General features: G+C 47.7%; 1 protein-coding gene across 1 annotated transcript; it reads left to right on the top strand.

Moving 5' to 3' along the window:
* Positions 1-20,394: 20,394 nt before the first annotated feature.
* Positions 20,395-24,912, top strand: LG01H4orf54 (linkage group 01 C4orf54 homolog). Its single transcript, XM_073613956.1, has one exon. The coding sequence runs from the start codon at positions 20,395-20,397 to the stop codon at positions 24,910-24,912; it is 4,518 nt and encodes a 1,505-aa protein (XP_073470057.1).
* Positions 24,913-25,452: the final 540 nt, after the last annotated feature.

Here is a 25,452-nt window from a genome sequence, read left to right as displayed (position 1 = left end):
TCTGGGACAGGTAAGTGTCCTATTATTAAAAGTCAGCAGCCGCAGTATGTGTAGCTGCTGGCTTTTAATTTTTGCAGGTGTGGGCAGACCTCCTCTTTTCAAGTGGTTTGTCTCATCCATGTAAACTGATACATTCTGCTGGAGAGTTTGTGCTGTGAAAAACAAAAGACTTGCTGGCTGGATTACTAGCTGAAAATAGAAGAAAGAAAGCCTAAAAAAAGGAAACGAATGCAACCATCACATCTAAGAATTGGTAAGCTGCAATACAATAAATGTTTGCTTTTGGGGTTTAATACTGCTTTAAATAGTTTAGATAATCTTGGAGTTTTTTGTGAGAAAGTATAGGATCTCAAAAATATTTTGCACTTGATGGTGGTTTGCTAAGGCCTCTTTCACACGGACGATCCGTATGTCCGTTTTTCATCCTTCCGTTTTCGGATGAAAAACAGACATACATTCATCCCTATGGAGCGTCGGATGTCAGCGGTGACATGTCCGCTGACATCCGACCCCGCTCCGATCCGAAAAGTGTAACGGAGGAAAAACCTACTTTTCCATCCGTTTTCGGATCGGATCGGGTGACGACGGACACTACGGTCCGTCATCATCCGATCCCCCATAGGGGAGAGCGCCGCTCTGACAGGTCCGTAGCTGCACAGCGTGCAGCGATGGACCTGTCATCTTCCTGCTCAGCGGGGATCGGCGGAGCGATCCCCGCTGAGCCAGCGGATGTTCACGGGGCGGATCATCACTGATCCGCCCCGTGTGAAAGAGGCCTTAAACACAATAGATACCCTGTTTATCCGAAAATAAGACCTAGCGTGATTGTCGGTGATGGCTGCAATATAAGCCCTACCCCCAAAATAAGCCCTACCCTGTTTCCCAGAAAATAAGCCCTCCCCTGAAAATAAGACCTACAAGGACTTTAACTAGGGCTTATTTGGGGGGTAGGGCTTATATTGCAGCCATCACCGACAATCACGCTAGGTCTTATTTTTGGAGAAACAGGGTATTGTACCTCTGTTGTACACTTTTTATGAAGGCATACATAATCACTGGCTAAAATCTGGAGTATCTAGAAAGGTTGTATTCTATGAGAGAGGTTCCTTTTGCATGGGCTGCCTCAAATGTAATCAACAGAGGATCCATAAAAAATGAACGTTAATGAACATGGTAAGTTTATGGGCAAGCAGATGTAAATAGATGTGCATCTGCTTACATACTTTTCTGCCTCATCCACCACATTTAGATCAGAAAAAATAAAAAAAAGGACACTGTCCTTTTCCGTGGCTTTTGTTTTTTTAGACCTAGACAGGCTCTGAGGTAATCAGATGTAAACCGACACATATGTTTACATCTGCCTGCCCATAAACTAACATGGAGCTTCCATTTGGATCCACCTGAAAAACCGACTGACCTATCTGCTTGCAACAGTCATGTGTGTTGGAAAAGAACAACAGCATGTAATGTAAAGTTGTTAATAAACTGACAATACTGTATGCGTTATACCTATCAATGCAGCAGGTGGCGCTGTAATATAGTGTATAGTTCATGTTTTCTATGATATAACAGAATGTATTGTCTCAGTGCATGTACTTGTATATTCCTGATTCCTGTTCATGTTTCTCCATTCTGTAAGACATGCATTGAAATCCTCCATAAAAGCAAAGTGTGCTGCTGTGTACAAGCAGCTTCCAGCATATAATTTCAATACTTAGCTAATAGATTATGGGTCCCAGGCACCAAACAAAACCCAACAGCACCCAGAGGCACTGGAAAGAATACTCAGTGAGTACAGCAAGTCAGTGAATACTGTATACAAGCTACTGAAACATGGCAAGCAGTTCAGATGTGAAGTTTGCAATTGCAAAGCTGAACAATGCCGATTACCAGCTATGGAAGTTTAAACTACAAATGTTTCTTAGCAAGGATGACTTGTGGCAAGTGCTAAATACAGACAGACCCACAAATGGAGAGATGTAGGAATGGGATAGGAAGGATAAACAAGCAAAAGCGAAGTGGAAGATGACCAGCTTATCCACATAAGAACAGAGAAAACAGCCAAAGGTATGTGGACTTCATTACAAAAACTGCATGAGCTTTCAAGCCTCAACAGTAAAATATTTCTACTAAGAAAATTGGACAAGATGAGACTAGAAGAAGGCCAGCATATGTGTGACCACGTGAAAGCTATGCCAGAGATCATAGAGCAGCTACGTGCCATTGGATAGGACATCAAAGATAACCATATTGTTGCCCTGCTCCTCTGCAGCCTTCCAGAGACATATATTGCTCTCATTAATGCTTTAGAAACCAGACCCAAGCAGGAACTAACACTGGAATGTGTCGAAGGGAAATTAATCGATGAATATGGCAGAAGGAAAGAAAATATGCACCATGATGACAAAGCTCTTAAGATGTACAAAGGCATAAAGCACAACAAAGAAAGCATAGCCTGTTTTTGCTGTAAGAAAAGCAGTCACTTAAAAAAGGACTGTTCTATCTGGAAAGCCGAGCAGCGAAAGCTAGAGCTATTTACAAAGAAAGAGTCAAAGCAATCACAAAGGAAACTGCAGACACGTCATGGAGTGGCACCTTTAAAGTAACACAAAGCAGAAAGTGATGCGGCTGGTGCATAGACTCAGGTGCGACAAGCCACATGACTAGCGATGAGACCTTCTTCACAAACATTTACTACAGTGCAAAAGACAAAGTTTTCCTAGCAAACAGGAAAAGCATCACTTCAGAAGGAAAAGACTAGGGCTTCCTGAACTGCATTACACCACAAGGCAAGAAGAGTATCCTCGTAAAGAAAGTGCTGTATGTTCCAGAACTAGAAGGCAGCCTTCTATCAGTGAAAAGTCTTGCAAACAACTGTCTCACAGTTAAGTTCCAGGGTGATGAATGCACAATTCACAATGATAAGCCATTCCTCGCAAAAGGAAAACTAGATGATCACCTATACAGGCTCATCACCACAGACCAGCAAGCCAACGTAGTCTCTAATGACCTACACAGCAAATGTATTCACTTATGGCGGCTGGGACACAGGAGTCCAGAAGCTATACAGGATATTATAAAAGGAGGTTTATCAGAAGATTTACCAATAGCGCCTTGCAAAGTGCTCATGAAATGTCCCTTCTGTATTAAACTTTACTGTAATTGTGCTGCCCCCTCTACATTGTAAAGCGCCACGTAAACTGTAGGCGCTATGTGAATCGTGTATTATAATAATAATAATGAAATGCAAGTGCTGTATTGAAGCAAAAGCCATGCGTACTCCCCTTCCAAAGGCATCTCAAAGAAAAACCACCCACCCCCTGCAGCTCATACACAGTGACACATGCGGTCCAATGAAAACCCCCATGTCAGACGGGAACAGATATCTACTGACTTCCATGGATGACTATTCCAGGTACAATGCAAACCAGGAATAATAATACGCACCAACAATGGGGGAGAATACATAGGCAAAGAAGTGGCCTCATACCCGAAGAGACAAGGAATAGTACACCAGACAACCGCACCATACACTCCTGAACAAAACCATGTAGCAGAAAGGAAAAATTGCACTTTTATAGAAATGGCCAAATGCATATTGTCGGATGCCAACCTACCTTACATGTACTGGGGAGATGCAGTCATGACTGCAAATTACCTACAGAACAGACTATCCTCAAGAGCCATTAAAAGTACTCCATTCGAAATGTGGCATGGATCAAAGCCTAGCATAGGGCACATCAGAGTGTTTTGATGTAAAGCATATGCATATATTCCAAGTGAAAAGCAATCCAAGCTGGAGAACAGAGCCATAGAGGGTATTCTAGTAGGCTACAGTGAGCAAACTAAGGGTTACAGAATCCTACACCCAAAGACTGACAAAGTGACAATAAGCCATTGTGTTTATTTTGATGAGAGCCCATCACCAGAAACACTGATACCTGAAAGCTGTGAAGTGAATATGCCAAGCAAACCAGAAGAAAAGGTCAACCAAAGCGAACCTTTGCAGGAGTCAGAACAAGAGGTGGAACTCACATTGCCTAAATCAACTTCCCCACCAGATCCTGAACTGCCTGAAATCAGAAGATCCACTCGGACTACATATGGGATACCACCCCGCAAGCTGTCATACACTGTCGAAACACACAACAAACTTGAACCAACATCCTGGGAAGACATAGAAAAACTGCCAAAATGTGAATCCAATAAATGGAGAAAGTATATATACTGTAAGTGGAATTACTGCACTAACAAAAAAGAAAGAAATAGCTGCTGATGCTACAATGTGACTAAAGTGGTTAGGTATTGAAAAATGAAAAGTGTAGCGCTGTGCGAAACGACAAATGTGCCAATGCCAATCCTACAAAGGATGACTAATAAAATAATAGTAAAATAAAGGGTGTCAATATTGAAATGACACCATGTGAACAAAGATAATGAAGATAATAAATGTGCACAAAAAAGAAATAATGTGATTGAACAACAATAAAGTGCCAGCGTGCTGGTCCTGCAAGTAGATTGTCCAAACAGTATATAAAGATCACTTTGAGAGACCAATATATGGATCAAAATATGTGACAATAAAAAATTTAAAAATAAATATATATATATATATATATATATATATATATATATATATGTGTGACTATGAAAAAGTTTATCAGCATCCAAGCATGGTATTACACCCCGCTGGGGTGAAAAAATGGATGTCTAAGATAAAGAATCTATATGTGAAGACAATTGTGGATCATCATCTGTTAGAAGATCACCAAAGACGTGCGTCCATCACCCAGGTAGGGGAGTTGGTACTCTTATCGGAATGTGTAGACTCTAACGTCAGCGGCAGAGAGTCAAGCATGCATGGAAGCCCGAAATCCACGAGACAGTCATGTAGGTGTAGAACCATCTCAAGGATGATCAGAAGAAATGGGCAGCACCTGAGTTGAATATATGAGTGTCACAGCAAAGGGTCTGATTACTTGGGACCATGTGATATTTCAGTTTTTCTTTTTTAATAAATCTGCAAAAATGTCAATAATTCTGTGTTTTTCTGTCAATATGGGGTGCTGTGTGTACATTAATGAGGAAAAAAATGAACTTGAATGATTTTAGCAAATGGCTGCAATATAACAAAGAGTGAAAAATTTAAGGGGGTCTGAATACTTTCCGTCCCCACTGTAGGTAGCATGGTCCCCTGCTCCTCCTGGCATCCATGACAGTCAGAAAATACTTAGAAAGCGCCACAGGTGTACTACCTGGTCAAAAATGTAAAAAAAAAATCCTGAACCCATGTGCAGATAGAGGATTTCAGGGCAAAGTGAAAATGATGTCGCTGTTGGTCTGCAGAGAAAACTCTAATGCCCTGTACACACGGTCAGACTTTCCGAGGGAAGATGAAATTCCAACCCTGAGTAGGCTCCATCGGACAGTTTCCATCGGAATTTCCGACACACAAAGTTTGAGAGCAGGCTATAAAATTTTCAGACAACAAAATCCGATTGCATAAATTCCGATCGTGTGTAGACAGTTCCGACACACAAAGTGCCACACATGCTCGGAATCAAGCAGAAGAGCAGCACTGGCTATTGAAATTAATTTTTTCTCGGCTCGTCGTAATCGTTGTACGTCACCGTGTTCTTGACGTTCGGAATTTCTTATCAACTTTGTGCGACCGTGTGTATGCAAGACAAGTTTGAGCCAACATCCGTCGGAAAAGATCAGATGGATTTTGTTGTTGGAATGTCCGATCGTATGTACAGGGCATAACTCCCTCTCCCATTTTTGTAAATGTGCAAGTTTGAAGCCCTGAGGCAGGGAGGGAAGAAAAGCATATATCTGAAAGAAGGGCATGGAGCAAAGGGCCTTCATCGGAGCAAAGCCTTTCAAAAGAGGTCAGTTACTGCCGTAAGCAGTTGGGCAAGGGGAGAGAATTCAGAAAGTGTGTAAGTTTCAGAGCTCTCCAAAAGTCCAAGCCAAAACTTTTGGCAACATCAAATCCTCTAAAGATGATCAAGTGGCAGAATTCAAAAAGTAAGAGGCTTGGAAGAAATTATGCCTCATCAGAGTATGAAAAGGTGGAAGCCTGAGGGAAAACTTGTGTTTCCCAAAATTGGGAAGAGTGAGCAGAGGATATCTGAGCATGACAGCAAATTTGTGTGCAGACCATCAATGTGGGACCTTTGGGTTGGATGAGACTTTAGCATGGGAGGCAGATCCCTATATCACCAAAGTGCCCTTGGGGTCCTTGCTCTGCTTAGGAATGATGGAGATGTGGCTCAACAAACTGTCAGGAGGCAACGATGAGGTACCCCCCAGGGCATTAAAGGTGTTAATCACATAAGGGCCCAACTGCGGGAGCAGAAGTTTATAGTATTGGAATGTCAGGCCATCAGGGAGCCGGGTGATTTTTCCCGGTTTGGAGGAGCTAATGGCAGTTTGGAGTTCCTCCATTGTGATTGGCAATTTCAGCTCCTCTTGCACTGAGGAGGGAAGCTGTGACAGTTGCAAGGAGGTTAAGTAGTCTTCCATACTGGATGGAGCAGTGGCAAGAGTGGGAAAATTATATAGAGAAAAATAAAAATCACGGAAAGTCATCACTATTTGCGTGGAGAGGGTCACCTTCATTGCCGACTATACTTGGTATTCATGACAGAGTATGCTGGCCTCTGAGGACATTTGCCAGAAGAAAGCCACATTTGTCACCTGATTAATAGTATAACTGTTTGCAAAACCGCAATGCCGCTTTGGCTTTGTGCTGCAGGAGAGATTTCACCTGTAAATGGAGATTCAGGAGCTCCTTTTCTACTGTGAGAGCTAGGGTCCACTTATGTGCTAATGTGAGTTTTTGTATATTTTCACAAATAGCGTAGTGAGGGTGACTTCCCGTTTGGGTTTTATAAGCGTATCATGCTTAATAAGGATTCCCCGGATAACGGGTTTATGATCCTCCTAGACCTTCCCTGGGTCACTATCAGGGGTGTTATTTTCTTAGAAATAGTAGCGTAGTTCTCTGGTCAGGTCCTTTATGACAGAACTATCTTGAAGGAGGCTTTCATTAAACATCCAGTCAGGGGCGGACTGACCGGTCGGTCGATTTGGCCGTGGTCCGAGGACCCGGCCGCAGAAAGGTCCAGCTCAGGGACAACAAAAACTTGTTGTGCCTGGTGCCCAGGCCTTTTGATGATCAGGCCACACAGCGGGAGGTAAGTGGTGACCGCTGCCTGGACAGGGTTAACACAAGTCGTGGCCGCCACTCACCTACCACTGTGCAGCCATGCCTGTGTCTCCTGCAAGGTTGATGGCTGCAGGGCTGAGCTGTGTCTCTCTCACACACAGCTCAGCCTCAAAGCCTGCGCTGACACCCCCTCCTCTCTCCGCATGGACATGAGTGGAGAGAGAGCTCATCTGCTCACCTTCCTCCCGCTCCTGTCCTCCTGGGTCTGCCGGCTGCCCACACTCCCCGGGGATGTGTGGGCAGGAAGTTTGAACCCAGAAGAGAAAAGCTACAGACAGCCTGTACCTGAGCCTCCATCCTGGGAGGTGACCCCCCCCGCCTAGCCTCTCACCCTCTATACTGCCTCCCACTGTATAAAACTAATGTAAGGGGTGCTCTGTGGAGTTTGATGCAGGGGGGGCTTTGGTGAGCAGAAACCACCTTACATCAGAGTTCCCCTTTACACCAGAGTCCACAGCATTCCCCCTTAAATTAGGGTTCCCAGAACACCTCTTATATCAGATCCCCCCATTAAATCAGGGTTCTCCTTTACATTAGAGTCCACAGAGCTCCCCCTTACAGTGTAAGTGGAAATTCTGCAGACTCTAAGGGGGGCTCTGTGTGGACTCTGATGTAAGGGGGGCTCCGTGCAGACTCCGATGTAGGGGGGCTCTGTGCAGACTCTGATGTAATGGGGGCTCTGTGCAGACTCTGATGTAAGGGGGGCTCTGTGCGGACTCTGAAGTAAGGGGGCTCTGTGCGGACTCTGATGTAAGGGGGTATGTAATGTACAGGCTGCAGGGGTCAGGAATGTGTAATGTACAGGGTGCAGGTGTCATGAGTATGTAATGTACAGGGTGCAGGGGTCGGGAGTATGTAATATTCAGGGGTCAGGAGTATGCAATGTACAGGGTTCAAGGGCCAGGAGTGTGTAATGTACAGGGTGCAGGGGTCAGGAGCATGTAATGTACAGGGTTCAGGGGTTAGGAGTGTGTGATGTACAGGGTGCAGGTGTCAGGAGTACATAATGTACAGGGTTCAGGGGTCAGGAGTGTGTAGTACACTGGGTGTAAGGGTCAGGAGTGTGCAATGTACAGGGTGCAGGGGTGAGGAGTATATAATGTACAGGGTTCAGAGGTCAAGAGTATATAATGTACAGGGTTCAGGAGTATGTAATGTACAGGGTGTAAGGGTCAGGAGTGTGTATTGTGCAGGGGTCAGGAGTGTTTAATGTAAAGGGTGCAGGTGTCAGGAGTACATAATGTACAGGGTTCATGGGTCAGGAGTGTGTAATGTACTGGGTGTAAGGGTCAGGAGTGGGTAATGTACAGGATGCAGGGGTCAGGAGTATGTAATTTACAGGGTGCAGGGGTAAGGAGAATGTAATGTGCCCTGCCCAGGGGTCCCAAGTGCTCATGGGGCCCCATCAGGGCCAGCTCCGATCTAGGGCGATGAGTACAGAGGTCAGGTGGCATGGTAACTGCACTGCACGCAAGTTACTTTAGTCCAGTGGCATAGCGGTGGGGGGCGGACTGCACCCAGGTGACACCAGGAAGCAGATGTAGTGGGACCCATCGAACCCCCCCAGAGGTAAGGCGGTTAACTTGGCAGCAGCAATGTGACAAGAGAGAGGCGGGCTACGGGTGTATCTGCCCCGCTCACCCCCTCCCCTTTCTCCTGTCAGCCGAACGGGAGAAGAGAGAGTGGCTCTAATCTGCCCACTCTCCCCATTGGCCACAGTAGAGGGCCAATCAGAAGTCACTGGGGAAGCATCCTGGGAAATGTAGTCCCAGAAGATTGTTGGTGCCAGGTGTGTCCACAGACAGCAGGCTACAGCCCCCAGCATGCATGCAGTCTGCTGGGGGGAGAGAGAGACTGGAACCCCGAAAAAGCAGAGGAATTGAGTGCTACAAAAGAGGAGAAAAAAAGAGGTGCTGGCAGAAGCCAGAGAGGAAGCCACGCTGTACCCACACCACCAGAAAGTGGGCCACGCTGTACCCCAGTACCCACACCATCAGAGGGAGCCACGTTGTACCCGCACCACCAGAGAAGGAGCCACGCTGTACCCCTGTACCCCCACCACCAGAGAAGGGGAACACGCTGTACCCCTGTACCCACACCACCAGAGAGGGAGCCAGGCTATACCCGCACCACCAGAGAGAGAGCCACACTGTACTCACACTACCAGAGAGCCACGCTGTACCCGCACCACCAAAGAGAGAGACACTTATTGACTTCCACGAGGAGCTCCAACGATGGGACTCTGGCCCAAAAATAGGGGGGTGACACCATTTTTACCGCACCAGGTGACACCATCCCTAGTGACACCACTGCTTTAATCTTAGTAGCAGGGCTGACTGTACCGGCAGCACTTTCTGCTTGCCATCTCCAAGCTGTCACCTCTGATTATTGCCAAATGCCTGTCTCTGCAGCTCCACCTCCACTCATCCCCAAGCCAGGAGTCTGTGCACTTTGCTGCTGACTGTGGGAATATCTCACTCACGCAAATTGAAAGGATTTGGAGTGAACATTTTTAGAAAGCTGAAGAGGCTCATGATGTTTGCTCCACCTCCATGTGAACTAGCCATTCCCAACTGTGACTGCACTGGCAGCCCCACCCATATTTCTGTGGACACACACACAGCACTGTGCTGGAAGTATGGAGGGTGTGCTGCAGGTGGCAAATTGGAGGACACACACACACACACACACTAGAGGCTGCAAAAATGGCGAGTCCACCGTACAACCCCCCACCACCACCTTGACATATGCCCCTCCTTCTGATTTTCTAAATGAAAAAGACTGTCACTCTGAAAAGCAATTCTTATATGGATTGCTTTTCAGAGGCATTTGACAGGTGGTGAAGAGGTGATATGTTGCCTCCTCACCACCTATTTTAACCCTCTAAATTGAGGGTCAACCCATTGACTGCAGTCCACCCATCAATTGCGGCCAGGTGACGGGTAGATCAGCGATTCTGCTTTGCCGACCCCCAGACCATTCCACCCACATTGTAGACATGGAAGGAACAACCTTGTATGCTGCGCTGATCCAGGCCAGCCCTTCTATCACGTCCATCCCAGGCACTTGTGTGCGACATTACATGGGATGGATGAGAGAGGAGGGCTGACCAGGATCAGCGCCCGAGGAGAAAGAAGAGTGATGTGTAGTCGGCAGTTCCATTCTCTGCACGTGAGGAACATTTCTGCTTTCCTGTGAGCCCCTATACACACATTGCTCTACTATCTAACATCATCCTCTGTCCTACTAACTGTCACCATCCACAGCCTTACTGTCACCATCCACAGCCTTACTAACTGACACATCCACAGTCCTACTAACTGCCACAATACTCTGTCCTATTAACTGACACCATCCACTGCCCTACTGACACCGTCCACTGCTCTCTTGACCCCTATAATCTGTCCTACAAACTGCTGACTCCTGTACTTTGCCCTACCTACTACTGGCATCTTTACACTGCCCTACCTATTAATGACCTCTATAATACACCACCCTACCTATTACTGACCTCTATACACCACCCTACCTATTACTGACCTCTACACACCAGCCCACCTATTACTGACCTCTACACACTGCCCTACCTATTACTGACCTCTACACACCACCCCACGTATTACTGACCTCTACACACTGCCCTACCTATTACTGACCTCTACACACCACCCCACCTATTACTGACCTCTACACACTGCCCTACCTATTACCGACCTCTACACACTACCCCACCTATTACTGACCTCTACACACTGCCCTACCTATTACTGACCTCTACACACTTCCCTACCTATTACTGACCTCTACACACCACCCTACCTATTACTGACCTCTACACACTGCCCCACCTATTAATGACCTCTACACACTGCCCTACCTATTACTGACCTCTACACACTTCCCTACCTTTTACTGACCTCTACACACTTCCCTACCTATTACTGACCTCTACACACCACCCTACATATTACTGACCTCTACACACTGCCCTATTACTGACCTCTCTACACACCGCCCTACCTATTACTGACCTTTACACACTGCCCTACCTATTACTGACCTCTATACACCACCCTGCCTATTAAAGACCTCTACAATCGGACCAATTGTTTGAAAGGAATCTAAGGCTGCTTTCACACTCATGTCCTGCAGTTTACCCGCTCCGTAAGTACAGCACAGTGCACCTGTGGATTTCCTGCTGGTTAGCTGCATTTTGTCATCGTCATCGAATTGTATTATGTCTATCAGGTGTGGTGCACTTACAGAAAGCCCACCAAACCCACAGATAATAACAGAAGTCTATGGCTCAGTGCAGCTAACCCACAGGTGCACTGCGCTGCACCTGTGGATCAGTTTGAAAGCAGTCCACAGTAACCAGTGCAGAACTAGCTCTGTCATGCAACACTGTACCCAAACAAAATTTTTATAATTTTTTTCACACAAATAGAGCTTTCTTTTGGTGGTATTTATTTACCACTGAGTTTTTTATTTTTTGCTAAGTAAACGGAAAAAGAATGAAAATTTTGAAAAAAAACACAAAACTTTTTCATAGTTTGTTATAAAATTTTGGAAACAGGTAATTTTTCTCTTTCACTGATGTGCGCTGATGAGGCTGCACTGATGGGCACTGATGAGGCGGCATTGATGAGCATTGATGGCCACTGATAGGCTGCACTGATGGGCACTGAGGAGGCTGTACTGATAGGCGGCACTGATAGGTGGCACTGATGGACACTGATAGGCCTCACTGATAGGTGGCACTGATGGGCAGTGATAAGCAGCACTGATGGGCAATGGTAGGCGACACTGATAAGGAGGCACTAATGGGCACTGATTGGCATCACTGGTGGGCACTGATTGGCAGCACTGGTGGGCACAGTTTGGACTGCGCTGATAATCAGGACACTAAAAATCAGTGCCCTGATTATCAGTGTACATGTCCCTTTTAGAGAAGCCAGTTTTGGGTTCTCTTCCCTTCTCCTCATGTTGTCAGCATGAAGAAAGGAGTGCCGATAACCGTCTTCTTTTTACATCCATGATTAGCTGTGATTGAACACAGCTGATCAAATGGTAAAGAGATGCTGATTGGCTCTTTACCTCAATCTGTGATCAGCAGTGTCCTCTGGACACTGTGGCCACCAAGCGCACCACCTGCGCCCAGCAGTGGGCATGCGGCGAACGATCACAGGAGGCTGTCATATGACCGCCTCCCAGAACTAGCCATCTGCACTGTAGCTGTCATTCCCTGCATGTATCACTGGCTGTTGCTGTCCCAGGCGATTGTTTGCTGAGTATTTGGTATAACTCCGCCTGGACAGGAGCTTGCGCTATACAGGAAGCTCTCTACTGCAGCCACATGCTTCCTCTACTGCTGGCTCCATTCTCAACACTGATGATCTGGGATGGTGGGTTGGGAACCCGCAATCTGGGCTTGCCGACCTGCCATCCAAGAGCAGGAGGTGATGGGCCAGCGGTTGGGCACCCCTGATCTAAGTGAACATTAAAATCGCCTCCCAGCAAGAGCCATCCCTCAGCAAACTGCATAAGTCTAACGTAGAGCTTAACAATTGATCTTGATTCGTATTAGGAACATAAATTTAGGCCAATGTGACCATAATGTCACCAATCAAACCCTTCAGGAAGAGAAACCTACCTCTCCTGTTCGAGCGTGAGTCCTCCATAGTCCAAGGGACCCACTTATGGGGTTTAGCTACTTGGTTAAAGGCATGATGTGTGAATGGATAGAACCATTTTTTGAGGGAAGGAGCTTTGCCTTCCTTGAAGTGGGTTTCTTGGATTAACGCCACATCCGAATGAAGGCGCTTAAGGTCATGGAGAAGCATCCTTGGAAAGGTAGAGTCAGAAGCCTTGGTATTTGTGATTATATCCTCAGCTGCAAGCAACAGAAGATAATCGATCTGTGCCTGTGATGCTTGTTAGGGCTCTTTCACGTGGGCGGTCCACCAGACGGACTACGCTTTGCTCAGTGGGGGATCATTTGGTTGATCCTCGCTAAGCAGGCGGATGACAGGTCTTTCTCCGCTCACTGAGCTGAGACGGACCTGTCAGAGCCCCGCTCTCCTCTATGGGGAGATCAGATAAAAATGGACCACCTTTCCTTTTCATCTGATCCTATCCTCCAGAAGGATGGACAATAGGGTCTCTATCCGACATACAAGAAAAAGAACCGCTGCATTAGGTGTACAAAGATAAGGCTGATTGGAGTATCTTGCAGAGTGCTAGCCCTGGCCCGCTTCCGTGGGAAACTTGGAAAGAAGAAAGAAATGGCTGCACATCCAGAAGTTCCGACTGCCTTTTATTTGCTTCACAAAGATAACACCAAAGACACCAAACTGTGATCACGTAGACGCGTTTCACACATACATCTTGTGCTTAATTATTGATTAAGCACAAGATGTTTGTGTGAAACGAGTCTACGTGACCACAGTTTGGTGTCTTTGGTGCCATCTTTGTGAAGCATATAAAAGGCAATCGGAAGTTCTGGATGTGCAGCCATTTTTTTCTTCTTTCCAAGGGTCTCTATCTGTCTGGATTTCATGGACAAGATCGGATATCGGCGGATGTCAGCGGACATGTCATAAAGGTGAATGGAGCGTCCGATCAGATCCGCCTGTCAGTTGACAGGCGGACCTGATCGGAAAGCCCCCCAGCGGTTTGCAGATCTCAGTGTGAACCACTGTGCAATTCAGGTCCGATGCAGAAACCCTGCAAATCCAGTGCGGGTTCCCGCATCGCACCTGAATTGCACAGTGGTTCACACTGAGATTTGCAAACCGCTGGGGGGTGTCAATGTAAAATTAATGACACCCCCAGATTGGTTCGTAGATCCCAGTGGGAACTGTGAAATGGTGCAGGAATCAGATCACATAGGTTTGAACACCCATGCCATCCGATTCCAGTGTGGACCAAAAAAAGGGCCCTACACCATTTTGGTGCGAATGCGTTGCAATTCCAGCCATACAATTTCTATGGCTGAAATTGCATCGCACAGACATCACATGTGCTCTGCACAGCAATGCGGTGCAAATCAAATGCAATGTCTGCCTAGTGTACCCGAGTCTAGTCCCAGGATTTTCTGCTTTTTCTCTTGGCTTCTGTCCCTGCCCGCTGGCCTGCCCACCACCTGTAAAGCTTCAGTATTATTACATCTTACCGAGTCTAGTCCTGGTATTTTCTGCTTTTTCTCTTGGCACTACTACATTTCTTTGGTAAAAAGAAAAAACAAATCCCAATAAGTGTATATTGTTTGCGTGAAAGTTATAGTGTCTACAAACTATGGTATAGATACTGGAATTTTTATTTATTTTATACTACTAATGGTGGTGATCAGTGACTAAGACCCCTTTCACACTGGGGCGCTTTACAGGCGCTACAGCGCTAAAAATAGCACCTGCAAAGCGCCCTGAAAGAGCCGCTGCTGTCTTTCCAATGTGAAAGCCCCGAGGGCTTTCACACTGGAGCGTTGCGCTGGCAGGACGCTAAAAAAAGTCCTGCTAGCAGCATCTTTGGAGCGGTGAAGGAGCGGATTATACACCGCTCCTGCCCATTGAAATCAATGGGGCAGTGCGGCTTTACCGCCGGCATAGCGCTGCTGTAGCCTTTTTCGGTCGCTAGCGGGGGGGGTAAAAGTGCCCCACTAGTGGCCGAATAGCGCAGCGAAATTGACAGTAAAGCACCGCTAAAAATAGCGGTGCTTTCCCGCCAACGCACCCACCACCCCAGTGTGAAAGGGGCCTTATAGTGGGACTGTGATAGTGTAGCGGACAATCTGACACTAAATGACACTGGGGGGAATGGTTAACTGCCACTGACATCTTCAGTGACACAAATACAGTGATGAGTGCTAATACTGCACACTGTCACTGTACTAATGACATGAGCTGGGAAGGGGTTAATAACTAGGGTGATCAAGGGGTTCAATGTGGCCCTAACAATGTTAGTGTGTGTACTGATGATTTTACTAAGCAATGTGCCAGTCTTTACTCCCTGCTCTGCAGGCAGAAAAAAAAAAAAAACAGCACATTACTGCTGTCTGCAGAGAGCCCTGTGTTGTTTATTAACACATGGCTCTCTTCTGTCATTTGCTCAGCCAATCAGCGGGTCCCGGCCATAAATCATTGACTGGGACTCACTGATTGGCTTGTGCTGCAGCAATTACAGCACAGTATTCTGGGTCCAAAAGAAAACCACGATGTACAGGTACATGACTGTGCCCGTATACAAGTTAACCTGCTGCAGTAAATGTACTACAGTGGGTTGGAAAGTGATTAAAGGGGATGTAAAGGCTTGTGTTTTTTCACCTTAATGCATCCTATGCATTAAGGTGAAAAAACACCTTGCAGTCCCCCTAGCTCCCCCAGTTTACTTACCTGAGCCCTGAATTTCCGTCGGTGTGTCCCCGCCATCCCTCTCTCCACGGGTTTCCGGCTCTTGATTCGATAGGTTGATAGCAGCGCAGCCATTGGCTCCAGGTGCTGTTAATCAAATCCAATGACAAAGGCCCCGGGGGGCGGGGGGAACCAAGTCCTGCATTCGGCCTCTATAGACGCCAAATGCTGGACTCAGGAGCGTGCCCGCAAGGTAACCCCCTCGGGAAAGCGCTTCTCCAAGGAGGTTATCTAATGCGGGGAGGAGCCGGGGGACCCCAGAAGAGGATGTTTGGGGCCACTCTGTGCAAAACAAGCTGCACAGTGGAGGTAAGTATGACATGTTTGTTATTTTAAAAAATTAAAAAACGATCCTTTAGTATCACTTTACTATTCCTGCTCTATATGACAAAATTATCTTCATCGATAACCATGAAATTAAAGGAAACATAAAAAAAGACAATATAGGAAGGAGATCAATCTGCCACTGCTACTAGAACCCTAGTTAAGAAAGACTGATCTAGAGTGTATTTAAACATGCCTACTGTATATGACAATAATTATGAAATGAAAGGAATATGATTAATGTATTGAAAATATAGGCAAAACGATCAATCTGCTGTTACTTTCTCCTCAAGGAACCCCTAACAACCTATGGAGGAACCCTTGCTCAGAAAGGCTGAACTAGGGTGTATTTAACATCCCATCTCTATATGACAAAATGATCTTTCTCAATAACTATTAAATAAAAGGAATAATAATAATGATGATAATAATAATATTAATGTATAGGCAATATAGGCAGAAGATCAATCTGCCACTGCTTTCCCCTCAAAGAACCCCTGGCAACCTTTGGAGGAGCCCTGGGTCGGAAAGACTGAACCAGAGTGTATTTAACACCCCTACTCTATATGACAAAATTAACTTAATCAATAACCATGAAATGAAAAGAAAAATAATAAAAAGACAATATAGGTATGAGATCAATCTGTCACTGCTTTCTCCTCAAAGAACCTCTAGCAACCTCTGGAAGAACCTCTGGTTAAGAAAGACTGATCTAGAGTGTATTTAACATCCCTGCTCTATATGACAAACGGAACTTTATCAATATTTATGAAATGATAGGAATATGACTAATGTATAGACTATATAGGAAGGTGATTAAAGTGATTGTAAAGTCTCGTTTTTTTCTTCAATAAAAATAACATACATGTTATACTTACCTGCTCTGTTGGAGTGGATTTGCACAGAGCAGCCCAGATCCTCCTCCTCTCGGGTCCCTCTTCTATGCTCCTGGCCCCTCCCTCCTGTCGAGTGCCCCCACAGCAAGAAGCTTGCTATGGGGTCACCCGAACCAAGTCACAGCTCCCTGTTTCCATTGAGACATCAAGCAGTGACCTGGACCGTCCCCTCTCTCTCCTCATTGGCTCACTGACTGATTGAGAGCAGCGGGAGCCAATGGCACCGTGTTACTGTCTCAGCCAGTGAGGAGGGAGAGTCTCGGGCAGCCGAGACACTCCTGCAACATCGCTGGAGTGAGATGGACTCAGATAGGTATTAGGGGGGCTGCTGCACACAGAAGGCTTTTTATCTTAATGCATAGAATGCATTAAGATAAAAAACCTTCTGACTTTACAACTCCTTTAATCTGCTGTCACTTTCTCCTCAAGGAACCCCTAGCAACCTATGGAGGAACCCTTGTTCAGAAAGACTTTAACATCCCCGCTCTATATGACAAAATTATCTTCCTCAATATTTATGAAATGAAAGGAATAATAATAATAATAGTAATGATAATAATAATGATGTATAGACAATATAGGCAGAAACTCAATCTGCCACTGCTTTCTCCTCAAAGAACCCCCCTAGTCTAGAGGAACACAAGGCTGAAGTAGAGTGTGTTAACTCATTATTAGAGATGATAATCAGCTCATTGACACCTTCTCCCTCCCTAATGCCTGGTACACACCATGAGATTATCAGACATTTTTTGCATGCTAGTCTCATATCGAAAATGAAGAGTCTACTAAAGTTACAAAAATTCTCATACGAAAAAATAAAAATTCGGAAGTGATGTAATGTGTTGTAGGGTATTAATATTATATTTTTGAATGGCAAATGTACAGATTAAACGAAAATCGGGCATCGTATCGATCTGGTATCGTACGAGAAAAATTTTCATGCATATCCCAACGGATAAAGCCCCGTACACACTATAAGAAAATTGGGCGAATAAAAGAAATCGAAAGAATAGAAGAAATGATCCTACGATTTTCTGATAGTATGTACACAACTTTTGACAGCCGATTACGACCTTCCGAGCAAAAGTTTCAGAAGAGACGAACTCCAAATTTTTTTCCGTACAGGAACCAAATGAACAATTTTTGCTTAATGTGTACCATTTTCGGATGAGAAAAATCAGAATAGAAATGCTGCGCGTGATCAGAAACAATAAACAACAAAAAAGCCTTTGTCGTATGGGAATTTTCAGACATTATTTCCATCCTCGGTTCTAACTTGCTGTGAAACAATGATGAAAATCGGATGATTGTTCGCCCGATTGTGTTATAGTGTGTACCCAACTTAATTTTACATTAATTGTCATGATTGGCCCTTGAAAGCTGTGTACTAAGGATCAGATTATCGCATGATCGCTTTGAAATCTGTATTTTCCGTCCAATTTTCTGATTGCAAACCATAAACCTGTTTTCTGTACAATACTAGGTTTTGAGCCAGCCAAGAAATGTCTGTGCAGCAAAGAAGGACATGTATGTGGATTTTAATGTGGGGTACACACTATAAGAAAATCTTTGGAGTTTGTCCCTCGTTATTTATTGTTTCTGATCATGCAGTTTTTCTTTTCTGATTTTTCTTGTACGAAAACAGTACAAATGAAAATCGTTCATTCTGTTCCTGTACGAGATAAATGTTGAAGTTTGTCCCTTTGGAAATTTTCATTTGAAAGGTTGGAATTGGCTTTCGAAAGTTGTGTACACACTACTAGAAAATCGTACAATTGTTCCTCAGATGGAAAAGGTTGCCCAATTTTTTTATGGTGTGTAGGAGCCTTAAAGCGGAATTCCACCCAAAAATGGAACTTCCACTTTAAGTGCAGGTGAACCCCTGACATGCCACATTTGGCATGTCATTTTTTTTTTTGGGGGGGGGGTGTGGATACCCTCCTTTTAGAGGCATCCAGCTCTCACTTCCTCCTGGAGATCCATGGCACCGGAAGGAAGATCACCTTTCCCCCCCTCCCTCCCTGCAATCTTCTGGGACACGTCACAGGTCCCAGAAGATTGCCCGGTCATTCACAGCGTGCGGTGCGGCTTGCGCATGCGCAGTGCATGCCCGGCTGTGAAGCCATAGCCGGGTGCCCACAGTAAGAATGCAGGTGCCTCGGAGAGGAGGGGGAGAGGAGCGGGGCTTCGTACGCCTGCATTGCTGGACCGTGGGACACGTGAGTGTCCGATTATTAAAAGTCAGCAGCTACACTTTTTGTAGCTGGCGACTTTAATTAATTTTTTTTCGGCAGAACTCCGCTTTTAAGGTTCGCTGGTGTGCTGTATTTTGGAGGCACGTTGATATGTTGATGTTCTCATCACATGCCCCACAAGTTGTGTGCTCACCACCCTGAGAGGTTCTGGGATGGGCATAACTGTTTCTGTTTTCAGCCCCAGGAGAGGTTCTGGGATGGGCAGAACATATTCTGTGCTCACCCCCAGGAGAGGTTCTGGGATGTGCATGCTCACCCCCAGGAGAGGTGTTGGGATGGGCATGCTCTCCCCCAGGAGTGGTTCTGGGATGGGCACGATCACCCCAGGAGAGGTTCTGGGATGGGCATGCACACCCCAGGAGAGGTTCTGGGATGTGCATGCTCACCCTCATGAGAGGTTCTGGGGTGGGCAGAACCTTTTCTGTCTTCAACCCCAGGAGAGGTTCTGGGATGGGCAGAACATATTCTGTGCTCACCCCCAGGAGAGGTTCTGGGATGTCCATGCTCACCCCCATGAGAGGTTCTGGGATGGGCAGAACATATTCTGTGCTCACCCCCAGGAGAGGTTCTGGGATGTCCATGCTCACCCCCATGAGAGGTTCTGGGATGGGCAGAACTGTTTCTGTGTTCAACCCCTGGAGAGGTTCTGGGATGGGCAGAATATATTCTGTGCTCACCCCCAGGAGAGGTTCTGGGATGTCCATGCTCACCCCCATGAGAGGTTCTGGGATGGGCAGAACTGTTTCTGTGTTCAACCCCTGGAGAGGTTCTGGGATGGGCAGAATATATTCTGTGCTTTCCCCCAGGAGAGGTTCTGAGATGTGCATGCTCACCCCCAGGAGAGGTTCTGGGATGGGCATGCTCATCCCCAGGAAAGGTTCTGGAATGGGCATGCTCTCCCCCAGGAGAGGTTCTGGGATGGGCATGCTCATCCCCAGGAAAGGTTCTGGAATGGGCATGCTCTCCCCCAGGAGAGGTTCTGGGATGGGCATGTTCTCCCCCAGGAGAGGTTCTGGGATGGGCAGAACATGCCCAGAGGGTGGATAGGAAGAAAGTCACTTGGGATGGTTCCTGTGGATGGGGCTGTGTGTGGGACAATGCTGTGACACTACAAAGGAAATAGAAGCACGTGTCAGCCCCCCTCCCCTTTTCAATGTCACTTAAAACTCAGTCCCAGTGACGTGCGGATCCCATTGAGGAAAAGAAGAATTTCCCATCGGCACTGCCTTCATTTGTGGGGCTCGGAGTGTCAGTTCGGCGCCCAGCAGGCAGCAGCTATGCAACAGGCGGTGGTCGGGGACAGCTGGGACCCTCAGTACGTGGAGATCCCCGTGTGTCCGGAGAGCAGAGTGATCACCGCACTCACCCTGGACATGGAGGACCGCACCGATGGGGATCGGCCAAGTCCGAAGGCGCCTGGCCAGCTCCCAATTAAAGGGACCGGATCAGAGGGCACGGCGTCCTACCCCTCCTCCCACGCCCCGTCCCCCAAGCTGCCCCCGCAGGGCAGTGCCAACGACGAGGCTCACTACATCACCACCCACGAGATCCAGCTGTGCGAGGCTGACCAGGAGCCGGATTACCCGGACTTTGGCTTGGCCCCCACCACTTGGAGCGAGCCCCTGGACAGCGCCCCCTGCACCTTTTTGGAGTACGCCTCGTTTGACAGTCAAGGGGAGAGCCCGACCGACGAGGACTGCAGTTACTACTTGAGCACCACCAGCGATCCCAACCCCACTGACAGCCTGGGCACTGACAGCCTGGGCACTGACAGCCTGGGCAGCACCGAGCTGGTCAGCAGTTATTCGGAAAGCGATACGTCCCCGGCTCCCAGGGCAGACGAGTCCAAAGCAGCCGGGATCCTCCTATCAATCAAAACCGCATCCAAGGCTATAAAGGAGCCTAGCAACGTCCAGCAGCAGCAAAACACCGCCCCTGTCAATGCCAAGCATGAGACAGACATGACTTACTGCGTGTCCAGAGCCACCGACAGCAAGTCCGCCTTCAAACAGCACCACTGCCTGCCTTACCCAGCGCTGTCCGATGCGCATAGGCTGGTCGCCATCCCCGCGCGTCTGCAGGCGCGGAGCGGGGTCCATGCGGACATCTCCAGCGGAGCCTCCAGCGCAGTCAGCGAGCTAGACGACGCCGACAAGGAGGTGCGCAACCTTACCTCCAGAGCCTTCCGCAGCCTTGCCTACCCCTACTTCGAAGCCATCAACTTCAGCTCCAGCGAGTCCACCACCTCTCTGTCCGACCAGAACGTAGGCATCAACAGTTGGTCCACCTACCTGGACTGGAAAGGGAGCTCATTCCTGTCTCAGAAGGCAGAGAAGACCCTGCACCAGCACTCCTCCACCACCTCCAGCCTGAAGAAGATAGGGAAGGATGCCTCCCAGGTGTTCCTCCAATCCAACAAGTCCCAAACCAAAGCCTATGAGCTGGTGGTGAGCGAAGTAGCCGAGAAAAGAGCTGATCCAGCCGGCTCCTCTAAGCGCATCCAGTCTGGTTCCAGGGTTGTCACGCTGACGGAGACCCTCAACCTGGTGAAAGCCAGCAAGCCTCAGGAACTCTCAGTTTCCACGGATGGGGTTACACAGGCTCTGCCAAGAGAAGCGGCTGCGCAGGAGCTCACCAAGCACACTAGCAGCGCATCCGAAGCCATGGAAGGCTCTAACAAATCCAAATATGCCTCCAGCCTTATTAAAAACATTATCTCCAAGAAAATGCAGCTGGAGCAAGAGTTTAAGATGGAAAGAGGGGAGATCACAGACACGTCTCAGAAACATGCCAAGGAGGCAGAGGGTTCCAAAGAAAAGTCCCCGCAGAGCTGCAAGCTCTCCGAGGCAGAGGGCTCCAAGGAAAAGCCCTTACAGAGACAGAGCTCAAAGTTCTCCGAGGCAGAGGGCTCCAAGGAAAAGTCCTTGCAGAGACAGAGTTCCAAGTTCTCAGAAGCAGAGGGCTCCAATGAAAAGTCATTACAGAGACAGAGCTCCAAGTTCTCAGAAGCAGAGGGCTCCAAGGAAAAGTTCTTACAGAGACAAAGCTCCAAGTTTTCCGAGGCAGGCTCCGACTTCACCCTGGTCAGCAGCGGGGACTTCTCAGCCAGGGACTTTGCTCCTGCTGATGGCAATGTTCCTCCAGAAGAATCCTCCAAGAGCTCTGCAGACACCATGAAGGGCATGTTCCTCCGCAGCCAGAACAGCGCCTTCAGATCCTGGAAGGAGAAGGAGATAGAAAAGATGGAAAAGAAAATAGAAGAGAAGGTGGCCAAGGCAAGAAGGATCAAGATCCCCCTGGAGAGGGACTGGAGGGCTGAATTCGGGGAGATCTCCGCTGTCCAGTCCACCAAGATGTCCCGCTTGTATGTGCCCGGCATCCAACACATCCCTAAGGAGAAGCAAGCCGAGAAGCAAGCCACCAAATACTCCGTGTCCACCTATGCCCACCAGACCTGCTTCAGCCGCAATGAAAATGAATTCAAAAGCGAGAAGCTTCACATCCTGGATGCTACGGCTAGCAGGATGACCCCCATGATCACCCCCAAACCTCAAGAGATTAAGCTAAACCTGGGATTATCCTCGGAGAATAAAGACAACCCTTTCAACATTGCCAAGCTATTGACCCCAAACCTGGCATCTACTCTTTCCAAGGCGGCAGAAGATCTGAGGAGCCAGGTCCCCTCCAGGGCTGAAGTTCTGGAGAAGATGCCCCAGTTCCTGGTCAGGGACGTCAGGGAGAGCAAACCCAAAACGCAGGGGACGATCCACCAGGTGAGGGACGTTAGGAAGCTGCTGAAAAGTTCCTACAACCATGACACTGGTGACAACAGTGACAGGGGCAGCGTGATGTCTGACCAGAGTACCACCGATCAGAAAACAAAGGGGACCCCCACATCTAAGATCTCTTCCTCCCTATCCCCCATTATGATCACCTGCCAGGCGGTGAAGAATAAAGAGGAAGGCAACAATAGCCAGCCAGATGCAGAGGGGGTGCTGTCACCTGCAGAAACTGTCCTAGTGCACAGGGCGTCAGGCAGGCTGCCTGTAGCCACCATCGCCCCCAATAAAAGTGGTCCCAGGATGCCCGTAGTGAAGATCGTGTCTAAAGCTTCGAAGTGGAAGCAGGAGAAGAAAGAGCAGCAGCCCGAGGTGAAGGTACCGCCGCAGTCCCCGCAGTCCCGGGCTGCCCTGGAGAAGCTGACCGCTGCGGTGAAGACTATGGAGCAGCTCTATGTCTTTGACAGAAAGGAGTGGAAGCGCAAAGGTGGTCCACAGCCCCTCACAGGTAGCCACGTCCTCTCTATGATCGCCTGCGAGGAGGGATCTCGTGCCAGCAAGGTGACAACATTACCTGAGTACACCAAGGCTAGGGAAGAGCCCCGCAAGGTAGTTGCCCCACCGTTCAGCAAAGCCCCTGAGCCCCTGGCACGTCGCAATTCCCACCCCGGCTTAGAGAAGAGCCCTGTAAAGGCGGAGAACAAAGCGCCCCCGCGGACCTTCCAGGTGTCCAAGTTTGGGGAAACCAAGAAACAAGATCACCCCGAAAAAGCCAGCGGAGGGACCGGCAATGTCAATGTGTTCAAGGTGAGCGCTGCCCCGGTTAAGAACAAGGAACAGAACCAAGAAGCAGCAATGAATAGAAAAAATACTCGACCTCAGCCGCCGACTTCTTTGAAGATCCCTCAGCTGGCCCTCGAGGAGCCCAAGAAGGTGGAGCCCAGCCCTATTCAGCCTCCCTCCCTGGTACGGAAAGCCAGCGCCGACTTTGAGAACTACCTTACCATTCCGGTAAAGTCGGCAGAAGGGAAGCCATCGGCAGGCACCAGTGCCCGGGATCCCCCATCTAGTAATAATGAAAGCACATTCACCCCCGGCGGTGGCGGTACCAAAGATTACAATGTGAACAGTGCAAACACACGGGAACCCTCCAGTATTATTCGGGAGGCTGCAGCAACTGTGCGAGACTCTACAGTCCTGGCCACCCTCCCACCATTCAGCACCAAAACTCAGGTGTCCAGTCCCAAGAGTCCCATCAAAGCACCCGTGGACTGGCGCAGCAAGGCAAAGGAGGGTGTGCAGCCCACCAGGGCACCCTCAGCAGGGTCTGAGCCCCAAACCCCAGACTCTGTCCCTCCGGCAACTATTTACCACCATCCTTTCCCACCAGTAGCAATGGCCATGCCCAGCCCTCAAGGACCCATCTATTATTCTCCCCCATTGCCTTCAGCTACCCCTGCGGAGATGTATCCGCAGACCCAGCGCAAAATGCTAGTGGACTTAGCCACAGGCCAGTATTATCTAGTGGACACTCCTGTACAGCCAGTGAAAAGGAGATTGTTTGACCCAGAAACTGGACAGTATGTGGATGTCCCTGTGCCCCCTCCTCCTGTTACACCTATGCCCATTCACATGCCGCAGTTAGCCCTTAGTCCTGGTGCCTATGGACCCGCTTATATGTTTTATCCAGGATTTATGCCCACTCCCTCAACCACTGTTCTACCTGCTAGCACCTTGCAAACCCCACTCTCTAACCCAGGAAGTGAGAACCCCTTTGAGATGCCAGGGGTAGAGGGGTCTCAGCAAGGAGAGATGGGACTGTCAGAGACCCCCTACTACTTAGCCACTGGATCATCCAGTGTGCCCACTGGACAAACTGCTAATATCAGGAGAGGATCCCTGGGCTGCCCAGAGGGAAAGCAGGTCATCAGCATCCTGTCCCAGCCTGGACCCAGAATTGTGGCTCCACCATCCTTTGATGGCACAACCATGCGCTTTGTTGTGGAACACAGATGAACATCCAGGTAAACACAAGTTCTATAATATAATTTCTGTCATAAGTGGTATGTAACACCTGCTGGAATTTGTGGTTCCATAGCAGTCTATCTATCTATCTATCTATCTATCTATCTATCTATCTATCTATCGATCTATCGATCTATCGATCTAGCTATCTAGCTATCTATCTTTTTATCTATTTTTCTAAAGCTAGCCATACATTATACAATGTTCTCATTCAATTTTCTTTAGATTTAGTTTCAACTATGTAGTGCAAGGGCCTCCCTGATTTTATACACATTCAAAGCGTTTTCATTTGACCTCATATGATATGGTTTTGGTAAATCTAAAGGAAAATTGTACAAGAAAATTGTATAATGTATCGTCTGAAATTCGGTCATTTGGCCAATTCGTTCGTATTTCGGCCAGTTAATGGGCACAAAATCGAAAATCATTGGGACGTTTTGGAGTCGAAAAAAAGGACAAGTTTGGAAATTTTCTGCTGAATGAATGATAAATTGAAAGGTTCACGTGCTTCCCCTCCAAACTGTTTGCACT

Source organism: Aquarana catesbeiana, linkage group LG01 (assembly GCF_042186555.1).
Source record: "Aquarana catesbeiana isolate 2022-GZ linkage group LG01, ASM4218655v1, whole genome shotgun sequence".
Classification (NCBI taxonomy): domain Eukaryota; kingdom Metazoa; phylum Chordata; class Amphibia; order Anura; family Ranidae; genus Aquarana; species Aquarana catesbeiana.
This window is presented reverse-complemented; position numbering and strand designations above follow the sequence as displayed.